The sequence below is a fragment of the Fulmarus glacialis genome, unplaced genomic scaffold (assembly GCF_000690835.1).
Source record: "Fulmarus glacialis isolate BGI_N327 unplaced genomic scaffold, ASM69083v1 scaffold9345, whole genome shotgun sequence".
Taxonomy (NCBI): domain Eukaryota; kingdom Metazoa; phylum Chordata; class Aves; order Procellariiformes; family Procellariidae; genus Fulmarus; species Fulmarus glacialis.
This window is the reverse complement of record NW_009211127.1, coordinates 5,185-29,647: the sequence shown is the minus strand read 5'-3', so window position 1 is coordinate 29,647 and position 24,463 is coordinate 5,185. Positions and strand designations below refer to the sequence as shown.

At 38.4% G+C, this 24,463-nt stretch overlaps 1 protein-coding gene across 1 annotated transcript in view; it reads right to left on the bottom strand.

The window, feature by feature from the left end:
- Positions 1-24,463, bottom strand: part of DMTF1 (cyclin D binding myb-like transcription factor 1) — a 24,797-nt gene continuing 334 nt past the window's right edge. Inside the window, 17 exon segments of the mRNA XM_009577412.1 lie at positions 1-1,362; positions 2,189-2,336; positions 5,150-5,249; positions 5,251-5,516; positions 6,263-6,421; positions 7,087-7,172; positions 9,554-9,769; positions 11,263-11,414; positions 13,117-13,345; positions 14,114-14,223; positions 15,365-15,397; positions 16,210-16,367; positions 17,429-17,505; positions 20,568-20,682; positions 21,414-21,508; positions 22,488-22,607; positions 23,112-23,228. Coding sequence (XP_009575707.1) covers positions 1,253-1,362; positions 2,189-2,336; positions 5,150-5,249; positions 5,251-5,516; positions 6,263-6,421; positions 7,087-7,172; positions 9,554-9,769; positions 11,263-11,414; positions 13,117-13,345; positions 14,114-14,223; positions 15,365-15,397; positions 16,210-16,367; positions 17,429-17,505; positions 20,568-20,682; positions 21,414-21,508; positions 22,488-22,607; positions 23,112-23,228 — 2,291 coding nt within the window. The 3' untranslated portion in view covers positions 1-1,252.

Genomic DNA, 24,463 nt, shown 5'->3' with positions numbered 1-24,463 from the left:
TTACGTAAGACAAATACTCTTTATTTCGTTTAAACTGAATATACAATTATTTCTGTTCCCTAGGCAACCATTTGAAACTACAACTTATTTTTCACATTAACAAAACCACAGACTGAAAAAGACCAACTCTTGATTATGAAGAGCTAATTACAGAAATAAATAAAATAATTTATACATGAGTCTTTAGTTTCTATAGCTTTTTCTCTTGATCCCTAGCTAACAGGCTGCTGCTCAGCCTAGTGTCTGTTTCAAACCCTTGTATGTAGGAATTAATTGGCTTCCTTTGCCTCGGGGCCCTGTGCCCAAATTCTCACAGAGCTATTTCTCCAAGACTTTGCCAGCTCCACACCACCTCCCATCTACTAACTTGCTGCATAAATCACCTCTGGAGAGGTGGCTGGTAGTGTCATGTAAACAGAAGAGAGACTAATGTTCCAGCCTACTCACAACAATCTTCAAAGAAGTTACAAGCTTGTGGGGGGAGGCTGGTGGGTCCCAGTAGCTTCCCTTTCTCATAGCCCTTCCCTTTTTATTCAGCTTGCTGTAGTGATGAAGGAAAAGAAAAAAAAAAAGATGTTCCATAAGTGATCTTTCTGAGCTCTGTCCGTTGCCAGCAACGGACTCCTCAGGAACAAGCAGACCAGGCAAGTCCCATAAGCATCTGTGTCTTCTTCCTATGCCGTAGACGTACTAACAAGCCAGATGAGATGGGAATACAGACCATTTCTTCATGATGCTGCCCGTGCTCCCTGAAGTCTTTGATGGAATACATTTCTTCCTGAAATGTAACAGTCTGTTACTCCATGTATTACAAGAGTCAGTAAGTGCAGAAATCCTCACCCGTTCTTCATGAAACATGTGCAAACTAATTCTTGCTGCGGCACTAAGAGGATACAGTCCACCATCCTTGACTTCTGTCCAGTTTTCCAGATGTGCAGTTCAGCACACCAGTAGCAAGTCAGATCAGAACTGACCACGTGGATCCTAGCAGTGAGCACTGCAACAGAGTTTATTTAAAACACTAAAACACCTCGGCTGAGACGCAGTACATCAGGCTTCCGCTGGCTGCTCTGTAACCCTTTACAAATGAGGTAAATAGCCTGAGCAGAGAAAGTGCACCGTAGTCATTTCAAACTGGAAGTTTCTGTTTAAAGACATGGACTGACTGCTTTCTTTGGAAATGTGGCACAGGGTTGTAACTAATTTCACAATGCAAACATGGTCAATAGAAAATGGACACAATTACTGCTTCTCAGTGACAGCTCACTAAATCTTCAACATCCTTTGAATCTTCTGAGTCAGGACTGCCCAATGATGAGCCAATAATGTGTGACCCATCTCCGTGATGCTGTAGGATAGGATCTGTCAAGAGACATAGTACGTTAGGACTATTATTTACTGTGCTATTATAGCAAGATGTAAAACACACACTTAGGAGACAGAAAATGCAGTCTGGAATTCTAACCAATTTTAAGCAATGTTGCTCAAACTAGGCAGTTCTCAATTTCTAGTTTCAAGGTAAGCCTTGACTAATATGGATGCAACTGGTGTGACTCACATTTGGATTCATCAGGTGTTACTCTATCAGGCCTAGTGCTGCCCCTCTGATGGCTCTGCAAGGAGATCCTTCCTCTGGAAAGGAGTATTTGTTAGGTGCAGCAGTGGGAGAATGTATCTGTGCTGCTTCCAAGCCTGAGATGACTCTTGGCATTGGGAAGCGTGGCACAAGCTAGCAAGCCCTTCCAGGTGAGTGCTGTGCAAACACACCCCCAGATAGCCCAGGCCCTCACCATGAGTGGCATCAAGGGCATTTCTGATGCCTCTGGTCTTCTCTCAAATAAGAAACAAATTTCATTCAAGTACTAGGCATGAAGAAATGCACACTAAAGAAAGAGTTACTTATTAGCCTATGTGTACTAATTGAAGGCTCAAGGGTGATGGAAACAGCTCAGCAAGTGATGAAGCAGCTGCTGTTCTAATGCTTTTCCCACAAGGTTAAGTGGGACTTTCTTCCACTTCTACTGATACCAGTTGGGTAACCAACTTGCTTAGTTTCATAGCAATGACATGGCAAATTATTTAAGAGAAAGCAAGGATCTATAAAGCGTTGTTTACAGGAACTCAAATGTGCCATACTGCTTTAAGGAATCCTAGCTCCAGCATCAACTATACGAAGGGACTGTCGTACCTGTTAGAGTTGTCAGGGGCAAGACTGATTCGCTGTCTATATCATCCGTTGTCTGGATAAAACCATGGGAAGAAGGAACAATAAGCACAGTCTCATCATCTATTGTAGGCTGATCAACTTGTTCTTCTATCGTTGGAGAACCCAGGTCCTGCACAACACAGAACAGGACATGAGAATGTACTCTTGGTAGCATAAACAGAAAAACCTGCTTTGCTCAGCCATATCCCATAGGAAGCAATAGACTCCCTGGATGAATTTTATCTCATTAAATTGAAATGTCAGCATTTGAGCTAATTTACTTCAGCACTTACAGGGCATGTTTCATCCTTGTGCAAGATGAGAAGAATTCTACCCTGTAAGCAGCAGGAGGGCAGGGGAGAGGAAAGGAGAAATTGCAAGGTGGTGATAAAATGTTCTCTTGTAAGTCAAATGTTTTGTCTATAAAGAGGAATAATTAAGCTTTTCCACTACTTGCTGTCTAGATGTCCCGAGATACTGAAGCAGTACCTTTATAGTACGTACCAGCTCCACAAATGCAGTAGCTTTACCAGAACTTAATAATACCTAGTTTCACAACTTCTACTTCTGTGTCAAGTTTTAACTACTGAACACAGAGCTCAAAAGACCCATTTTAATTGCTGTGCCTTGCTTGCCCTGTCACTTGCTGACTGTAGGTTGGCTCCAAACTTTTTTAGCTGAACCTCATTGTATCAAAAAATTGGCAACACACTGATTCCTTCCAGGTACAAGTTGTCAATACCCCTGCTCTCTTCCAGTCCCGTAATAGCTGCTGCTGCCTCTTCCCTGGCTCTTGTAGTACTGGAATGGCAGTAATACATCTGGCTTACTCAGGGTCACGGCACACTCCAGCAGACTCCTGGTTCTGCAAACGCAGTGAAAAGACATCCAGATAGTACTGCCAGAATAAGCAGAGATATTTGGATTCCAGTTTTTGTGTGTAACATGCGTAAGGTTTGTTCAAGTTTCAGGAATCACTGATGCAGAGCGCTAGCAAATGTTGCTGGCAGAATGGAAGGTACCTAGATTTATTACTGTTTTCAGAGGGAGCAGGAAATGTTTGGGAGAGGTCACAGCCCTCTCTGTTCAAGAAAATCCTGAAGTTCCTCCATGTAGTTATAGCAAAACTTATTTTCCTACATAGTTTCACAATGTTTTTGCAAAGGCAACTGCCTGAAAACCCCTTCCCTGGTGCTGCTGAAGAGGAGTTGACTACCTGTGCTCAGTGAATTAGACTTCGTCCAAATGTGTACCCATTCATGCCAGGCATAGTATGCCTGACCTGCAAAAGCAGATTTCTGCAGAGAGCACAGCTGAACCTGCCCATGATAAGCAGTATGTTGCAAGGCTTGACACTGGGAAGAGGCAGCATGAAAAACTAAAGAAGCCATTGTGGCAAATGGGCACCTTTCTCAGCCAGGAATAATAAAACCCTGCAGCATGACTGCTTGCTTCCCACTACCCACATCCACAGTGACAATACAATACTGGTAAGTGCATAAAAGCAGCACTGACTTAAAGAAAGCAAAATTTAGGCATGTCTTTCTAGAGTAACTTCACTTAGAATCACTCACAGACAGTTCACTATTTTCTAGAATTTAAATACACATGTCAAACTTGTGGACTGGAAGTGTAAGGCAAATTAGAATTACAAACTCAGTTTGTTTTTCTGTATAGGAAAAAAGTTTACTATGTCTTTATATCCTGCTAGCCATAAGCGATTTCTACAAAGTTTAATTAGGAACTAGGTTTATAGCAAAAGTTTACTAATTCTACCTTGAGAAGCTGAAATTTTAAACTGAGAGGAGAAAGCTGATGGGCTGGCTGCCTCAGCTGTTGAGAATCTTATCACAACTATGTCAACCATGAGACAAGAGGAAAATGGAAGAATAATCCCCAGCTTCGGATGTATTCAGGATTCAAACGCTTCTGTAGTAGCAGACTCTTGAGACGTACAAAGATCCTCCTCTTTATAAGAGCATAATGGATATGCAGTGTCTATTATAAACTTCTTCAAAGACAAAGCCTAACAAAGTCAAAGCATATCAACAATGGATTTTCAACACTGATAAAGAGCAGAATTACAGCAACTGTAGAGCACAGTGTTTTAGAGAACAGGATGGGGTATTTGAATCTAACTCATCTCTTTCCACAGTCTAACCTAATCAAGCTTCTAAGGAAAGAGGTATTTTCTACCCACTAAAGAGAGTTTATCTTCTTTCTAGCATCTCTATTTTCCTTATCATCCTTATCATAATTCCAGCAACTGTAAGATGGTGGAATTTAGTATAAACAAATGCCTGAAATAATTTGGATAAAACTAATTTCTGCATCTCAGGTGTTGGAACTGAATAAAACTGAGGCCAGAGAGAGAAATAACTTAAATGCTTCAAATTCCAATTTAACAGATACTTAAGTGGAGTACTATGTTTAATAGAGTCCTCAGAAATAGAAACTGTGGTGCACCTTGAAATATGTTATTAGATTCATAGAGCAAAAACTAAATACTCTACCTCACCTCCCTTGCTCAGCAGTCTATCTACTGTCTATCTACACAGTATGTGTGTTGAACAATTAACAGCCTAGTTTAAAGCAACAGCATCAAGTAGTAATCAGATGAAGGCAACTGTTCAGTGCCACTAATATTCCCGCTTTCCACAGTAATCATGCAAAAGTACCCTGAGAAGTGAAGCAACTCCACAGCTACTGCGGCATTCAATGCTCCAGACGAAGTCAAATATAAGCCTTAGTACCAAATTAAATGCTATCACACCATAACATATTAATGAAGCTCAAGGATAGAGGATCTGAACAAACTACTACGATATACATGAAATCACTGACATACTTCATATGAATAGCTTAACATAAAGGTCAAAAATGCAATGAAATCAATCTCCATGCAGAAACGGGGAAAGTATCAAGTATCGTGCACTCCCTTACCTCAGTAACATAAGTGCTGGGTAAATCAGAGTGAGAATCCTCTTCCTGTTTCAGGCTGGCATCTGAAATGTCCTCCTCGGTTCTTACCATAACTCCATCTGCTGCTGAATTTGGAGGCATCATCTTCATTGTAGGCTGACTGTTCCTCATCACTCAACTTGGACTGATGGATATCATCTGGGAAAGTATTTGTTTCTAGGGTATCGGGAGGATCTGTCAGGTCAGCTGACTGAATATCTGAATCAACAGTAAGTTCTGCCTGAGTGACAGAGGAGGAGATATCTTCAGCAGCAACGGTGCGGATTATGACACTTGGCGTGTGGCACTGCACTGTGACATTGTCACTTGTATTTAACAAATGCTCTGGCTGTAAGCAGTATTTGCAAAAAGAGACACAAACAAAACCAAAAAACATCAGAGACTTTCCTCCAAGTATCTTAAATCTTTCAGCAAATAAACGCAAAAGGATTCAAGGAACTCATTACTAAGTGTAATTTAGAGTTTTACATATATAATATGTCAGCCCAGATAATCTGTTGCCCTTTCCTGGCCTTAAATGATGAATTTGTAGACTGAATTTGGTGTCAACTGTTCTTTAAGTCACAAATAAAGTAAATACATAATATGAAAGAGGCAACTGTTCAGGTGAGGATCACTGTGGATTCAAAAAATCAGAGTATTTTTCCTGAATTTTGCATCACTTTTGTTATTCAATCTCCAGTTTGCTTCCCCTTCCCTCCCTCTAATAAAAAGTAATACTGTCACTACTATACAAGTCTTGTGAACACCAATATTCAATTGTGAGAGTAACTGGAAACATCAGGAAACCGTACTATTTTTTCTGGGGGGCAAGCCACTACATGGAGACATCATGTTCAGCCACAGTAAGAACTAAGTTGCTTACAAAGCTAGGTTTTGAAGCAACTTGAAGCTGCTTTTTAAAAACAATACAAAAAAAGAAATTCTTACTCTTCAGTATTTTAAGCAAAGTAACACTGTTATGACTTAAGAACTGCTTTACAAATTTAATATGCACATATAGGAGCCTGCATTATTATGTTCCCCTCCCCCCACTGCCCAAACTCCAGTCTTTTCGCTGCTCAAAATACATACCGATAAGGCATGAACTATGATCTGTTCTGGGGAGGCTGGAGCAGCAGCAGCCGTTAGGGTCATGGTGGGACTAGTTGTCAGTGTTAAAGGCAGGCCTTGGCTTGAGCTTGTCTGTAGTAAATATGTACCTGGTGTTCCAGTTGGCTGGAGATGGAAAGACTACAAAGGACAACACAAGTTTAATACCCAAACACACTGCCTTCCTGGGCCACACTGAGCACTCAGAGCATGCTTATTTACATGAACTAGCCTAACTGTAACTCCCCTGGAAAACAAACAAATCCAATCCCTACTGCATTGATTGCTGTACTGCACTCAAGAAATAGAAACAAACTCATCTATAGCCTTAGGCTACCAAGACAAGTATTAAGGCTACGAGTAAAGCAGGACTGTATTATGCTGTACAACAGCAGGAAGAAAGGAACAAATTCAGCTTACTCTTAACACTGAGATGGAAGAGAAACTGTGCTATAAATTACAGTACAATGGAATTGAGAGAATCTTTACTTGCTGGGAGTTTCCTCTGGTTCCATTATGTCAGATTTCAACAACAACAAAAAAAAAGCACAAAGGAAAACTTCATAGCACTAAGGCATTAAGACAGATTTAAAGCATTTAACTATAACTCACATTTTACTCCACAGCTCTAATGCATTACATATTTAGAAATATATTTTGCTTTGAACTTTTAAGTTTTAGATCTCTTAACTTCCTCTTACCACTAGAGAACTGTTTTTTTGGGAAATGCACCATTCCATAATCTAAGAAGTAGCTGTGCTTAAAAGAAAAAACACACTAACAAATATCAGTTCTCTGTTACTTACTGGAAGAATCTCAAAGGTCTGTAGTGTTCCACTGTTTAGTGTTATTGTCTCAGAGTCAACAGTAGCAGCAGGGGAATCAGTTGAGGCTGCAAAAGGAAGGAAAAAAAGAAAAAGAAAGTATGTAAACCAAAGTTTCAGCCCTGCAGAGAGCATAACATACTATAATTACTCCATAGCAGGGTACTCTTAATTCCAGTACGAGGAAAAAGAAAACTGGCTGCAATCCTAATGACAAGGTTCTCTAATTGGTACCCAAGATACAATACTATTTAAAGAGGGCATTCTACAATCAAAAGAGCGAAAGAAAGAAAGTATGGTTTTAGTGCACAGAGATAAAAGCAGACAAATAACATGATCTGATGTGATATAATTACTTTTTGTAATGAGATTTCTAAGAGGTTCTGGTGTAACCATATCCTTTGGATCATGTATTACTTGTTTTAAACTGGTGTCAGGTTTAATATTGCTATGTTTCCCACGGACCTCTTTTTTTTTTTTTGTATTTTTAACCTTTTCTGCCCTCCACAGTATGTCCACCACTGATGAAACATCAGATGCTCCCCAAGATATATGCCTACCCTGTGTGTTATAATTGCAGTGTATAAAAGCTGTAAGTATTCTTCCTACAAGCGTGTAATTATTTATGCAATTATCTCCATTAATTCTAAAAGTAACGAAGAGAAGCATTGAAAACAGTTTACGTATCAGACATTTCAAGATCACCAGGTCCAAACAGCTCATACCCAAAGCTTTGTAAGATATCAAAAAACCTATTCAGAACCATAATTATGATTTTTACTTACTCTTAAAAAATTCACAAGTTCCAGGAAGCTGGAGGCAAATTAATACTTTGCCTGGGATCATCCAGTAATTCCATAAATACCAAAAGGGCAAAAGATCTACATGATGACAGCAGTGCTCCAAGCACTGGAAACCTGGCCATCTCAGACTCTGTGGCTTCAAAGTAGAATAATTTTGGTCTCTTAAGAAGATACAAGCTCTGATTTTGAAGCTTTTATTGTTGTAATGGCATGTTCAAGGTTTCCTGCTGCAGATTTCCTGGCATCTACTAGCAGACAGCTGTAAAGTGTGGCCTGCCTGTTACCTAGCCAGTTACGTTCATAAAGCTTACAGGAATTACCCCTTTGAAACCTTGAGGCTTCTATCAAATGCAGCTGAAACTGGCTAACAGGTTCAGCTGTCACCAGATTGGGAAACAGACAGAAAAGACACTATACGAAACTCACTCGGATTACACAAACAGAAATTCTTCAGGAAAGCAGACTAAAATGGGGAAAAAGGCAAGTGACATCACAAAATAACCATTACAGGATTCAATTCAGAAAGGACTAAAGGTTACAGAATACCAGCACTTCTTGCCTGCTCATCAAAACCCAATAGCTTTGACCAAGCTTGGTTGAGAGTATGAGACCACTGCTGTATTACTATAGATAAAAGGTTCTTGGCTTGGTATTGCGTGACTTTTAATTAAGAAATAAACCAGATAAAATGAAGATGGCACTTAAGCAGATTAAGATAGGCTAATATAATGACATTATAAGCAAAAAAATGTCTACCATATGCCTATCTAGTCATAGTCTGAATAAGCAGTTCTTAGCCCGATTAACTAATTTTGTAACCAGCAAGACTGAAGCACTAAATTTTCCAAATAAAATTCACAACTGACAAACTGCAAAACACTAGACAATGGAGAATGACAGGCTGCATTTGGGATGACTGGAGTTACTTAATAAGATTAGTTACAAAAACAAACAATAAGCACTACAATCAAAGTAGACCTGGTAATAAATGTTTGATAACGAACAAAGTTCATCTTTAAGAGGATGGGAAGCACCAACTTAAAAAAAAAAATACAGTGGCTAGAGCAGATCGTCAGCTGAACGTCGGCGTGACTCGGAAGCTAACACTTTCCAGAGTGTTTGTGCCTAGAAATAACTGCATAATACAGAGCAGGACTAGAAAAAACATTATACACCTTCCCTTCAGTGTCCTTCATCAGAACTTAGGGACAGCAGTGTATACATTTTACAAAAGGAGATCTTGTCGGTGATATTCATTGTTCTGGACAAGAGCTACCAGAAGCAACTTAAGAAATAAACATATATACTGCATCTTTATTAAGAGGCTTGTGTACTGAAGCCTTTTCAAAGAACACGTTATATGACAAGCTCTTGTGTGCATGCACACAGACAGACACCTACAACCCCTATGTCCAGGCCCTCCAATTGCAGCTTCTTGGTGCTATTGTCACAGTAATATCTACATTTGCCTAACAAAAGTTAGAAACGGGCAAATGGAATCCAGAAACCCTTAATCTGAAGTTATGGTAAGACCAAAGCAGAATTAATAAAATTCTTTAAGACATGCCCACTCCTCCTTCACTATCTTAACATAAGATGTTTAGGTTTCATTAGAGGACAGTGAGTTGTTCGTTTCAGCTACTTACAGACATGCGTAATCTGGACTGGAATCTGCAAAGCTGCCATAGGGCTTGGTGCGTTGCCTGCGTTCTCCTCTAAGCGAGCCACTCGAATCTGCACGTGCTGAACCCCCGAACTGGAATTAGTGTTTGGTAATCCACTTCCAGATTTGTTCTCCGAAAGCTGATGCCCTGGATTGTTTTTTTGGTTCTCATGGAGTTGTTTAAGACCCTTTATCAGCACTGAGAGAAAGAAACTCATGCTAAAGCATGTTAAAGAAGCACATTTGAAATGCTGCATGTGAGGTTTATCCAAGATGAAAAAAAGTAACCCAAATCCTTCTGAATTTGGAACCTAAACAATTTATAGAGATATATCAACTAGAAATTTAGCACATACATAAAACACATTTATAGTCAACTACTGGAGTGAACTTGATTTTCTCAAGGAACCTAGACATTTTAGGATGCTTGGGAAAAAAAAAAGAAAAGCTCATAAAATTTTAGATCTCTCAAAAAACATGTATGACATATTCCCAAGTTACAGTCAAGTGCCAGCATCATTAGTTGTGTAATGCTGCTATCAGAAATAAACCCTCCAATCTTACAAAAGATGGAAGCGGATTTGTTCAAGAGGTTGACAGCAGTGTCACTGGAAATAGGGAGCAAGAGACAGAATTTCTCAGTGCCTGCCAATTCTTCGTCTGTGCATGAAGTGGCCCACTGCTCCAATAAACCACCACCTTTCTTCCTTATCCCACTGAGGGAGTAGTTGACATGTATAAGGTTACAAAAACTGAGGCCTTTGCTTTTCTACTACTCAAATACAGGGAACTGCTAAACATCTCCCACTCTTGACAGCATGACATTTTGTCTGGGGAAAGAGAGTGGATGATGTTGATGCAGTGGTGCATTTAAACTATCAATTATTTGATGCAACAACTGTCTATTAACATATGGTTTATACCATATTAAGCATTACAAGGCTACCCTCTCAACTGCAGCCTCCAGGCATGACTAATATATAACTACACCGATGACCACAGAAAAAGTGTCCATTAAATCACACCTTTCATTATGACGCGCCTAATCTCTCTGATTTTTTTTCCTCTTCCCAAGACAGAGAAAAGGAGGACTGAAGGTCACGGAGACTGAAACACCCTTTGGCTCAGGCACTAGTTTCTCTGATCAAGAACGAGAGCTATGAGAGACGTATTTGGAGAGCTTTATACTTCCAATTCCTCCCCTCCTCCTCACTGTGCAGCAAGTAGTAGCTCTATGTTCTGTCTACAGCTAAGGTTCCGCACCTCACACAGATGACATTTTTAACATTTTAAAGGTAACAGATCTAATCTGAGGTGATACTGTTAGGCTGCAGATACATATCCTCTTCCACCTGAAGAGGTCACATGCCCTCAGATGATGATGATGATCACCATCTGAGATCCGCCAGCTGAGCTGCTTATATACATGCTCTCACTTTAGCCAAAGTGAGGGGAGTTGGCAAAATCTGCTGTTTAGTTGTACACATCAGCTTGGCTTGTTTCAACTGAAACACTTAAGGATTGCTCGCAGGAGCAATTCAGCCAGCAGATACGAGGGGCCAGTAACTTCCAGCAAAGCAGCAATGTGCTCTTCGGCCAGCAATGCTGTAAGTAGACAACAAAATGCAGCCTTATTCCTTTGACATTTGTGAAAAGAGCTTTCAGAAGAGAAGTGTGCAAGTAGTACATTACCAGGGAATGAAACATCTTTGTGGTTTGCAATCTGTCTTTTAATGGTCCACCATTTACTTCGAAGCCACTGCGGTGAGCGGACACTACTCCATCCTTCAGCTAGTAAATCCCAATTGATGTCATTTTCATCAGAAACTTCAAGTTCCGCTATCCTGGCAGGATACAGAAAATATTTACCTGTTAGAAACTACCCTCCAGACTGGAAGGGGTGTTGCACATCTCCGGTCTTGTCACATGTAACAGCAGCAAAATGGCATGCTAGTGAATAGTCCACCAGAGCTCATGAATCGACACAGGCTTCCAAGGCTCCACGCTGCCAGAGGTCAAGCAGAATCATAAACAACAGAAGATGGACTAGACCTGTTAGATGATCCAGTCCATCTCCTTGCCATGCAGGATTATTCTCCTTATGTACATATACATTAGGGCTTTGATCAGATTATTATGAAGCATTCCAAATGATGGTACTTGCATCTTTTCTCTTTGGAAAACCATTCCCCAAACACATCTCCAAGGCAGGAAATACTTCCTGAGATTCACTCTGAACTTTCACTTAATTAATTTCATGTTATGATATTTACTTCTGTTTTCTCCTAAATAACACTCATCCGTCCTTAACATAGATTTTTGCCTCCTCTCAGATGCTTCTTAGCCAAAGCAGATGAAGTTAACTACAGTATTAAACAGTTCCTCATAAATCAATCCCATTAGGCTCTCCAGGTAAGGGACAGTCTTCATATAATTTTGGCAGACGTTTTGCACACACTGGATTCTACCAGAATCTGTTGGAATACTACAGATATCTCTGAATTGCCTCCAGCTCATCTGAACCTGGAGCATACGAAAGAGAGGTGAACAGTGAGAGGGAAAAGATTTTTGTGAAAGTTAAGAAAAGTTCTCTTCAAAAAGCAAGAAATAGCACTGAATACTCCATCTAGCTTAAAACAAAACAAAACAAAACAAAAACAAAAAGGGAAAAAAGAAAAAAAGCTACCCCAAACAACCAAACAATCCTGTAGGATCAGTTAAGGATATCTGGACACACCAAAACAGATACCATTTGTACAGAAATATTAAGAATTATAACCAGATAACCAGCACATTCCGAAATGTGGAATCAGGTTCCTCATTTTGAGTTCAAGTCAAACAGCTTCAGTAAATTAGTAAATATTGCTCTGTAAATGTTGTTTCAATTCCCTGTATGTTTTGGCTTTTTATTCCCACCCAAAACTATCAACCCATAAAAATCCACTGGCTAAAAAGCCTGAGTTAAAGGCATTCAAAATGGGAGGAGGACTGGAGAGAGCGAAAGATTTCCAAAGTTACTACCAGGTTGCCAGTTCAAATGTAGTCAAAGATGCCGATATCCAAACAGTGTTGGTGGCCTACATGAAATTAATTTGCAGTCTCGGTTTAGTTCTTTGTAGACAAGATGTCCACATCACAGAAACCACCACCACACTTGACCCTTGTTGGTCATCTCAGCAGAGAGGCCAAGGACTGAACGGGCAGGGAGACTGAACTACCCTCCAGTTAAGGGTTAAAGCGCATTGGTGGGGCAACGTGTGGGAAGCTTGCACGGTCGCTGCCTGTGCTGTACCTTTTCTGTGGAATAAAGAAGACTTCAGTCTCCAGGGTTTTCAATCTGACACCTTTCACGAACACTAACATTCACTAAAAAAACAAAAAACAAAAAATATGTTCAATAATAAATCTCTGGGAACTGTAAACACAGCAGTGATTTTCGGAGGGTTCTAGAGCTTTTAGTGTCTAAGAAACCAGCAAAAGGGACCCCAATGGAATCCTGCTAGCATCATGTATTACGAACCTTTAAAAGTAACTAAAATAACAAACCTCAAGATCAGATTTATTTCATCTTCCTTGGTCCACTCAGTGCCCCCACTTTGTTTCCAGTTGAGATAGTTGAGCCATTTAGAGCGGCATTGCTTTTCAGAGCGCGTCCCGACCCTTTCTGCTACGGCAGCCCACGATACACCTTGTGTGACAATGTCACCTGGTTCTGTGCTAGTTAGCTCATGCACTACTTCGGCTAGTCTTTTTTCTTCTTTCTCTGTCCACTTTCCTGAAAGAGAGAAAACCCCTCCAAACGTAACTAACAGCAGACACCCTCTGTTCTGATCCGTAACATGTCAACAGATATTTATCTTCAGTGCCTAACACCTTATTCCAGATGCAAATATTGACTTGCAAAGAAGATACAACTGTTCTTACTAACACTTTATATTATATCCATTCTTGACTAACAAATGCGTAATTCCATTGTTTTGCTGTGAAGTTTCTTTCTCTTCTCTTCCTCTTGCAGATAAATGAAGCCACACAGAACTTATCAAAATACTGACCAAACCAAACTGGTCCAAGCTCCCTGAATTGTATTAGTTGAAGTAAATTAACCATGCAATCATTTAGTACACAGTAATTACATGAGGTCTGACTAAATTTTCCTTCCATTTGAATATATACATTTCAAAATAAACAATACTTTATTCCTAAAGTGCATCTGTCTCTTAACTGACACCAAATATACAGTGTATGTTTATGAACTTTAAACACAAGGGAAAGTACTTTTCAATCCACCTCAAGAAAATATGCTCCAGTGGCATAAACCTATGATGGATAATGGACTGCAAAAATAAACTGAATGTTCTGATCTTTAAGAAGTGAAACTGGAGAAAACTATACCAAGTAAGTTCTAAAAATGTCCCCAGATTTCACACTGTAAGTTCCTCATTGTAAGTTCAGAGTTACACGTCTCTGAAAACACCATTGACAAAGGCAAAGGTGACAGAGTTTTAACTAGAATATTCATTACTGACACCAGCATTTACCTCACCTGTATTGCAGGTATCTTTCATCAATCTACATCGATCTTTTACAGATGAAGCACTTCTCCCCAGTGCAGCTCCTATTGTGGCCCAATCATTACCATGCTTTATTCTCAGCCTAAATAGAAACACGCTTATTAGCACTACACTCAGTTAAGAAATTACCAAAATATCAAATACGCTCTGATAAAACTAGAATAAATGTGCGCTTTACAGGCTTAAAGACAGAATGGGGAGTAACTTTGATACTACAATGTTAACATATTTTCTACCATCACTGCTATTTTTCGTATGTGTTTCTAGAAGCCTTTTGGGCCAGCTAAACCACAGGATACTCACTTATAAAATGTTTACTATCTATAGGAATGCTGTGAGGTTTAATTGCTGTGTTAAGTACAATATGAATGTTTAGATAAACAGCCAACATCCATTCTACACAAGTTCCTCAAGGATTTTCAGGCGGTATAGAGATCACTTGAGGAATCTACATAATGCCCGATGAAAACCCAGGCATCCTACAATTTCAATGAGGCAAAACACTGCATAATCATGTTCATAATTTTAACTATTATTTTCCTCCCACACATGACAACAGGTTGCTTAACATGTTGAGCCATGACTACTTTTGACATATCTGGAACCACAGGCACCTTGCGAATGACACAAATCAGCTAAATTGATCCAAACATATCCATCAACACAATGAAATACACTCCCTTCCTTCCTTCAGTCCAACATGGTTTCTTCAAATTGCTCAACCCTGGAAAGCTGCAAGAGGAGATAAAGTCTGCAGCCCCTCCTCCTTGATCTATCAGGTTCATAGTCAAAATCAAAGAGCCTTCCTGACAATTTACGTATCTCTCTAATACTTCATAGGGGAGATCCTACCCTTGATCTGCCACTTGCTTTAGAAATAACCTTTGCTCAGGTTTCCTAAAGAAAGGGAATTTCTGTTTTTCAGAAACATAACTGCAAATGTTGACTGTAACAAGCCGTAACATTGCTAGTTTCAACAGAAGGCTTGCTTTGTTGCATATTGCTTACGTCCTGAAAACACATTAGAAAATATAAAAAAAAAAAATCCAAATGTAGTTTCATTTCTCTTCCCATTAATTTAGTGACCACTATTTTCTGATAGAGTTGGAGCAGTCAAATTTACTTGTAACTTTTCAGTGATTTCATATAACAAAACCTGTAAAAACTACTCAATCTACTAAATATAAACAAGGTAGTGTGACCTTGTTACTAAAAAGACTTACTCTTTAAGCTTTTCAATTTCCTCAGGAGTATACCTAAGAAACAGGTAAATAAAAAGGCATTATTTTAAACAGAAAACATACAGCATAAATATTTTTACTTCACTAACCACACAGTACACGTTTAGTTACAAGAGATTAAGGAATTTCAGCTATAAGAAACAATCTGACTGAAAGCTTCAAAAGAACGTGAAGAACAAATGCCATTTTCCACATTAGTGCATTTCTAAGGTTATCTGATCTAACATTCCTCTCATTTGCCAGCAAAATTCCTCATTCTCGATGATCTTACTACTAAGAACAGAATTAGAATTTTGTGTATTAGTCTCTCAAATAAACAGCTGTTTTTTCCTTACTGTCTCAGTTCACAATCACCATAAGGCTGATTTTCCAGTTAAAAAAAAAAATAAAAATCAGCATTGAGATGGTATTTTTAATTTTCAACTACATTTAAAACCTAAAATTTAACATCCTTTTCAGCACTTCTAGATGGCGCCATACCCACAGCTTTACAGATGGGCAAACTAAGGGCACAGGAATGAATTAGCTCAATGTCACAGTTACAGAAAAAAACTACTTCTCAGCAGATCCGTGCTTGTGTCAAAGTCTTCTAATCATATCAGAATCCTCTCTGCACCTTTGGTTTTTTTTTTTAAGTTGTGGATACCACCAATTTAACACAACTATTGTCAAGGTTGAGATACTAGGATTCAGCAGAAGTGCCTTATGATCAGGAAGAGCTACGTCTGTTTGGCTAGAATCTTCTGTCTCACATATAACGTGTCAAACACTAAATACATGACCCTACTCATACCAATCAAACCATGCAGCATTAGAGGTTTTCATACTTTCCAACATGGTTTCTGTCATCATACATGCGAAGAACTCTTCTATAGACAGCAAAGAGAGGCCGATTCAGACCCCAAGCTATTGTCCTGTAGAAATCTTTTCTTTCATCTTTTGACATTTCAAATATAATTTCAGTGGCATCTTTTATTCCACGGGCCTAGAAGAAAGCATTTAAAAAAACAAACAAACAAAAAAACCACAAACAAAACACCTTAGATAAACACCTCAGAAACCAAGAAGTAGAACACTTAAGAACTGAACTCTTCTTGTTCTGATGGAAACTAAAAGCAAATTTGATACAAAACCACTGGAGTTAAGTATAAAAGGAAAGCTTTAGTTTAACTTCAGCTTAAACTGAAAATCACTATATTTCAATATCTCAAGAAAGGAGATAAATGGGAAAATAATGAATCAAATGAGTTACCAGTAACTCAAAAAAGTTATTTAGCTAGCTTAAAAAAGCTTTTCTAGATTTAAAACATAATATTACCTATGAATGATTTTGTGGCAGAAATTCTAATACACGTGTGGGCAGGCACACTTTCTACAACTAATATGGAGGATTTTTATACCAATGAAGGCTAAATTCAGGGCTTTTTTTGATTCACAAATGAAGAATGGTGAACCTGTTATATCCAGGCTATATATTCTCAGCTATAAGCGCTCAGCTCAAATATTCTCAGCTGTAAGCTTACCACCAATATGACTTATGGGCAATTATCACTGTCAGCGTGTTAACTGCATGCCTATTTTTACACTGAACTCTGACAACAATATATTAAGGGGAAGAAAGCCGATACAGGCATCCTGTTAGTGTAGTAAACAAATACAGATATGGCATCAAAGTAGTCTGGAAGTTGTATTCAGTGCTTTGTAATTATCTCTATTCCTAGTGCATTTTTTTTCCTCTGTCTTCACCAAAGATTTCATGAGTGCTGTATATTCAGAAAAAGAGATAAAGCCACTTGAGCACCCTGACGTAAAATTTTAAAATGGGTTATATTCAGTACATGAATTAAAAGCACTGTTACATTCAGTAGTCTTAAATCCTGTGTATGGATACAATTATCTTATGTATTTCAAATGGGTAATGACCATTTCTACTATTAACCAGTCAGAATCACTTACTGCACATTCTGGGAAGTACTAAAGAAAGTTGGTTTCTAGTAGGGGCTGCATCACCACGCCAACTAGCAGATAACATACTCTAACACATACCTTTAAATAACGCTCAATGTTACTCATCAAAATGTCAATTTCTTCCTTCGACCACATCCCTTGCTTCCACTTATGGCCTGAAAATAGAAATGACAAACTAATTACTGAAGTGAAAGCCAGCAAAACAACAACAAAAATATCAGAAAAACATGACCCTTATTGCAATTAACAAAGAAAAGAAAGTAGTAATTTTAGCTACTTAAACTAACTAGAATTGATTTTAAACAGATGTTATTTCAGAACTGATAAACAATCCTTAGTAACTGTCAACTAATGTTAAATAATGGGAGTCAGACCCCTCTTCAAAAACATCCATTTTTTTAAAACAGACCATGGATTCCTCTATGTGCTGTCAAGTCATATTTTCAGGCTTTGTCTTCAGCCACAACTAGAAAATTTCTGTCTTTAAACTGACAGCTGAAATTTCCATGCACTCAAATGATTCCAGAAGCTGGGACTTAAAATGTGACTCAAAATATTACTTGAGGAGTTGGCAACAATGTGGGGTTCTCTTATATGCCTTATCACTTCCTAACATGTGAGTAGCGCTACCTACTGTGAGTGCTTTTCATAGAGGTAAATGCTCTACCTAGTCTATTTTGACAAGCTGGTCCCTATCTCTCTTTTTTTTTTTGCATTGGGAATAATGCCAGTGGTCACAGTCAAGATAAAGACTCATGGCAAGTGTTTTATTTCCCAAATGAAAGTGGCAACCAATAGAAGCAAACGTTGTGTTTCCTCTCTGTCTATGCCCTTAGTAACTACAATGCCAGCTAAGCTTTAAAAGCAAAATCAATCAACTTTATTCAGAGAGAAAATTTCAAACCTGAGGTCTATTCATAAAACATTCCTACCCTAAATTTATATTGATTCCTCTTTTTTCCCCTCATGGTCATACCATTCTTAATATTAACAATCACTTATAATTAAGATTACGTTGGTGACCCAGTTTACATACTAGTGTGTGCTGGCTTCCTGCCCATCTCTGCTCAGAAAAATCAGGATACTTCCTTCTCAGCCTGCTAATTACCAGAGCCGAGAGGCAGAACACACCTAAGAGACTGTTTACTCAAATCCAATTATAATGAAAAGTACAGGCATTATTACTAATTGCGTTGAAACTGATGAGAGAAAACTCTTCCCTTGTGCCTGATGGCTTCAATCCCTTCTTCCAAAGCTACAGAGACAGAACAATAATCTAGCACTGTAGCTGTGATTCACACCTCTATCTAAGCATCTGAACTGACTTAAAAGGACACTGCTACTCTTTACATGGAATAACCTTTAATACCCAGCTATTTTAGGAAAGGAAGTATATTTTGCACTTCACATGTTTGCATATGCAGTGCCAAGATTATTATAACCTGCCCACTTCAGGGTCTTCAAAGAAAGCATTATCAGGTGGAGACCTCTATAAAATGATAAGCTCAGGCAACACACGTGAAACTCCTAGCTACTGTAAAAGGAGACACATACTGGGATTTCTCCACAGCTGATCTCTGTGACAAAACATGGAGACCCCAAGGAAAGTTCAGTTAGTATGGATTCTCAAATATTTTTCTCGGCATATTTTATTGGAAACGTCTTCCTCAAATTATTAATCTCTTAATTAGAATCACCAGATTTAGTGCCCTCATTCATTCACAACTGTAAATGCCACTTGTGATATATATGGTCACTTGATACGCCTGTGAAACAGCCACAAACACAGTAAGTTTCTAATATATTTAAGACAACATACATCAAACAGGCTACAAAGTCATATAAAAAGTCCTTTCTCTGCCAAATCACCAATACATATTCTTCCAGTCACAGCTGACAATGTGCTGCTCCCAACCAAAGTCCTTTACCACTGGCTACTGAAAAGGTCATAGTCTCTGTGCTGCTTCTCACCCTAGAGCACAGCAACTGCAGCAACGTGATTTCTCACTACTTCTACCCAGCTGCCTCACTGCTGTGATGCAAAGGGATCTCTTTGCTATCCCATCTCTGCCCCAGTCCTTGGACTGAACACTGAATAGCTTTGAAGCCCTATAAATCTAATAAATAAGAAGGACAGAGAAAAGGGGGAGAAATTATTTATTGGCTGTTAGAAGCAACTGTTAGTGCACACTTGGGACAAGGGAGTGAAATGGCCATTGACAGAGTTGCTCAGCTCCCTTCCTCTGAATTATCCATATGCAACACCCAGGTTCTGCGTGCCTCACCCACATTTTTTCCCTGACTCAGCAGTACACGCACCTCTCTGAAGTAGAACTCACTGAGTAAGAGATCATTTGCTTCTGCAAGAGAAAACCATTACTTTTTTTCCCTAAAGTTTTCTAATAAAAAAGGGGGTTGCTTTGGACTGACTGGAAGAGATTTTGATTTTTTTTTTCCTACAAAGAGGTAAGGTCAGGATAAGAAAAACAGTGGAGAGACTGAGGAAACTGGAGAGACAACATGTCTTCATTTCACATTAAGTTGTTTCTCTAGGTTTAGAAAGGAACTTCCCCTGAAAAAAAACCCAAACCCAAAACCTCCTCTAAAGTTCAGCAACTACTACATGATTGCGCAGGTACATTTTGAAAGGGAGGAATGCCAATGGGGTGGCAGTTTTAAGAGTAATGGTGATTATTTTAGTAGATCCTCGTCTACAAAATCCCTGTTCTTCCTGAAGCAACTCCATTCCAGAAACCGTTTAGTAGCCAGACTAATAAGCTCTACTCGGAGGAAGATGTATTAGCCTGAGCATAGATTCATTTTTTCCTGGTATACCCGCCTCTGACCGCAGCTTTCCATCTCCAACCAGGTAGAAGTGCAAACGGAGCAAATACAACCGTCTGGCCCACCTGTGCCAACACACATTATCTGCAGCAGTTCTCTCCCACGGCCACTAGAATCACTGTCACTACTGCAGGCACGGCCCCTCTTCCTCCCTGAGTGTATCTGGAGTTCCAACTTTCTTCTTGCACACAAAGTGTAAGAGGGATGGTGAAGACTTAATGCATTAGATCTCTCAGCATTTTTAGAATCAGTCTTCTCAAGTATCTTTGCTAAAAAAGCCAGAGATTACTTTATGCAACCTGCAAAATGTTCTGAGACATTTGAAAACCTTATCTTTTTGCAGCGTGGGAGAACTGCATTTGAAATACCCTACCTTTATTTGTTAGAGAATCCTTATCCTCTTTGGTTGTGAACCAGGCTTGACTAACAGCTGACACTTCTTCATTGCCCATTGGGGAGATTTCATCCAGCTGTTCATTCTGAAGAATCTTGAAAAGACCAATATAAAATCATCCAGTAAGATCTTCAGTTCTTTCTATCACTTGCATTTAACATGGAGGCATAAATTGAAGGAAAATGAAACCAGCATACCTACTTACCTTGCTGACTGCTCAGAAAGTGCCACTTTTTAGATATGGCATTAAAAGTACGTTCGCCTTAAAACACCTGAGTAAGATTTAGCATCTTAACATATAGATGTTGTAAGAATTAATTAGGTAACATTCTTCATCCTGTTTAATGTACAGGAATAGGAAGAGTTTCACTGGCTTGGTGGAAAGAGAACTATGTCCAGCATCTCCAATCTAGAACTTTTAAACATGATACACCCACAACGAGAACCGTATGTAACTGTTAGGACTGGTGACAAGACAAAGCATATTTAGGCCTGTTATAAAGCTTAATTTATAATCAAAGAATGACAGAAATAACAGATAAACTTGTCTTCAAGATCACCACAGAACAAGTAATTATCAGTGGAGGGTTACATCTATTACTGTTTACTGTATTGCTCTTTGGGCAGGAAGTTACACTACAAATAACCTCTTTCATATATAAAATGATTCAATTGCACTTTTATAGAACAACATTTTACAAACAAGTTTCATACTAAAAATAATCTTATTCATTTAATAAGCCCTTTCTGCTATTTGTTTCCCTTTTCATTTCAATTTAAATAAAAATGTACATCAAATAGGTCAATTTTGAAGTTTTACTGTACCTGAATCTGAGTAACAGTTCCTTCATTAATCTCATCTTCAGCTACCTCAGTGGTGGCAGTCATGGTCACCTCAAAGCTCTGATCATTTTCTGAAACTTCAGAATTGATAAGTTAGTTGTATACCTTACTCCTGTAACATTTTTTATGCATGCTACAGGTTTTATAAATTGCTACCTTTGCACTGAAAATTTTAAAGAGGCCTTATTCGGTATTTATTTGTTGACACAGTAAAATCATCAAGATGATTATCAACTGTTCCTCTTCATATCAATTGTTCCTCTTCACCCTCTTAAATATGGGCTTTGAAACCTTCAGTTTTACACTTGACTATAACTAAGACCTAATGTGAAACATATAGATAAAAGGTGTTTGATTTGGTGCGAACATTTGGTACTGTATTAATGCTTCCTTTCCAGTCCCATCTTCAGTATTTTCCAATTACTAAAGGACAACATTCAAACCTTTCGGCTGCATTCTTTTTCCTCAGTTTTCCTTCAACTTCAACATGATAATGCCTTTACTTCTAAGGAATTTCTACTAAGTTCCACCAAAGAAACAGTCACTCTAGGTATTGTAAATTGGTATTTTAATTTGCTAGATCTGGTTTTGCCTCCCTTTGGGAGATTATATTGAACCCAATAATCAGTCAACTGCCTTAAGACTAATTCAGTACTCAGCCTACCTTTTGTACAACAATCTCTACCTTAAAAAGACCATACATCTCACTATTACAGAAATACTAACTATACTGTTATTCATTAAAAAAACCTAATCGCTCTTTGCAGGAGGAGAACATCTAGTTTGTTGTTCATTCACTTATCCTTCAACTTATTCAATGCACCTGTGCCTGCAGTCCTCCATCTGTAAGGCAGGTTTATTTTTGCCAGTACTGTATACATAACAATTGCTGCAAAACCATCCAAGGCTCTGAGAAGTAAAGATGATACCTAAGTATATTAATGAAATTTGAAAATAAAACATGCAAAATATTCTCATGTGATCCAAAAAGTCCACTTTTAACCTTTACCAAAAGAAACATTTGCTACAAGAGTACATAAACTTAAAACAACTTACTTGGAACTGCAACAACAGAAATGCATGGAGTGGAATCATCAAGGCTTTGATCATCCTCTGATAAGCAAAGTCTCTTGTGTGGAGGTTCAGTGCTGTCTTCAGAGTCTACTTCATCAGTTTCTAACAACAAAAACATACGCAGGTTACTTTCTGTTAACAAAGTGGAGCTTTGGACCAAGTTCTGTTAACAAAGTGGACCAAAACAAAAGGTAGAAGCGAATGTGATAGGTTGGTTCAGTGCTTTTCTACTGCCCAGGAACTTGGTGTAAGTCACGGGCAAGAACAGTTTACATGCTTTCTTCAACGAGCATTTTCTGTGAGATTTTCTTTGTAAATTCCATCCACAGCCCATTACACACACCAACCACCTTAAGTCTACAGAAATTTGGGTACATGCTTGGTTCTAAGAGCCCATTTCCACAGAAATAAATCAGAATATCCTTGTTGGGCACATATATAGATAATTTTGTGATTTACACCTAATTTGACACTTTATCCTTCTTTAAACTGGAACAGAACAAATTGCAGCACAGTAAGCTGAATCCAAGTAGCTCATAGAATTTTGGGGCAGGGAAGTATGATGGTTGGATCAATGAAAAAAGAATATGCAATACAATTCTATACCATTTTGAGGGCAATGAAGTATAAGGTTCCCTTCAGTGTCCTGAGTCAAAGTCACAGAGTTCACGGTTTCTACTGTCACTGTGTCAGACTCTTCTTCAACTGTGCTCATACTCAAACCTGAAAGAGCAATACACAGATTACTTTTCTTCAGTCAGACTGCCACTTTGACCATAATGCTGCTCACTTTATCTCAAACAACCAGCATAAACTCCCCAGAGGATGATGAATGTCTGTCTGTTCTTTCACATGAACAATTCCACAGTTTAAGACATCTACCTGCCTTTAGCTTTCCTGCATACTTATACATCGCACAGGGTAACATGAGAGAGCTTCAGAGCTACTTGTCCAGTTAAAAATAGTACCTAAACTCCCTATTAAGGAGCATTTGCAATCTACTACTATTTTTTTTTAACACAAAGCTAGGCTATTGCTTTTTCACATCTGATTTTTTTTGCCTCACTAATATTTGTTCCATTGCTCATTTAATTATTTTACTATTATAAAACCTAAAGCTAGTCAGGACTGAGAAATATTTTTTGTAGTGTCATACTACTCATAGCTGCACTATTTATAGATTGCTAAGTTGCAAAGTTTTATTCTCCTTCCATGCATATAAGTAATTGTGAAGCTAATATTTCTTCTTTTTCATTGAAACAACATGAACAACAGAAAAATTGGGTGCAGGCAACCACCAGCATAAAAAATTACTCAGAAAATAAGTTATCCAGGAGAAGCAGTATACACTGAAGTCAGTGAACTAGGGCAATACAAAGCGCTTCTGACAGTCTCATTTCCACTATAAAAGTACTACGAGGAAACCCAAAGCTTATAAGAATTTCAGTGTAAACTAGCACTATTACTAATTTTGAAATAAATCAAAACAAAACCCCACAAAAAAGTTCTAATCCACCAAACACAAAGAAATGTAACCTTTTCTGCCACAGAAGCTAAAATGAAATCACATCTAAACTACCCAGAAGCTTTGCAATGATCTCATCAGTTTTGAGCACCTGGGTTTGGTGACTGTCTTTGGCAGAGCTTCGTAAAAAGAAAATATCATTTATTTCTTCTTGAAGTGCTCAGTCCTTTTTATGTGTTTTCTCGTATGTCAACAAAAAAAGAAAATTACTTGTAACTTTTATTTTAAAGCCAAAATACCGTTATCAACAATTTTAACTTATGTTATTAAAAAATCATTGACTATAGCTTTAAAAAAAAAAAAAAAAAAAAAAATCACAATTACATTACAAAGCTTCCATGTACCAGGCAGGGATACCCATATACCCATATGTAAGTGGAATTTACAACCTGGATTTTAAATCCCCTGTATAATGTTAACAATGTTGCTTCAG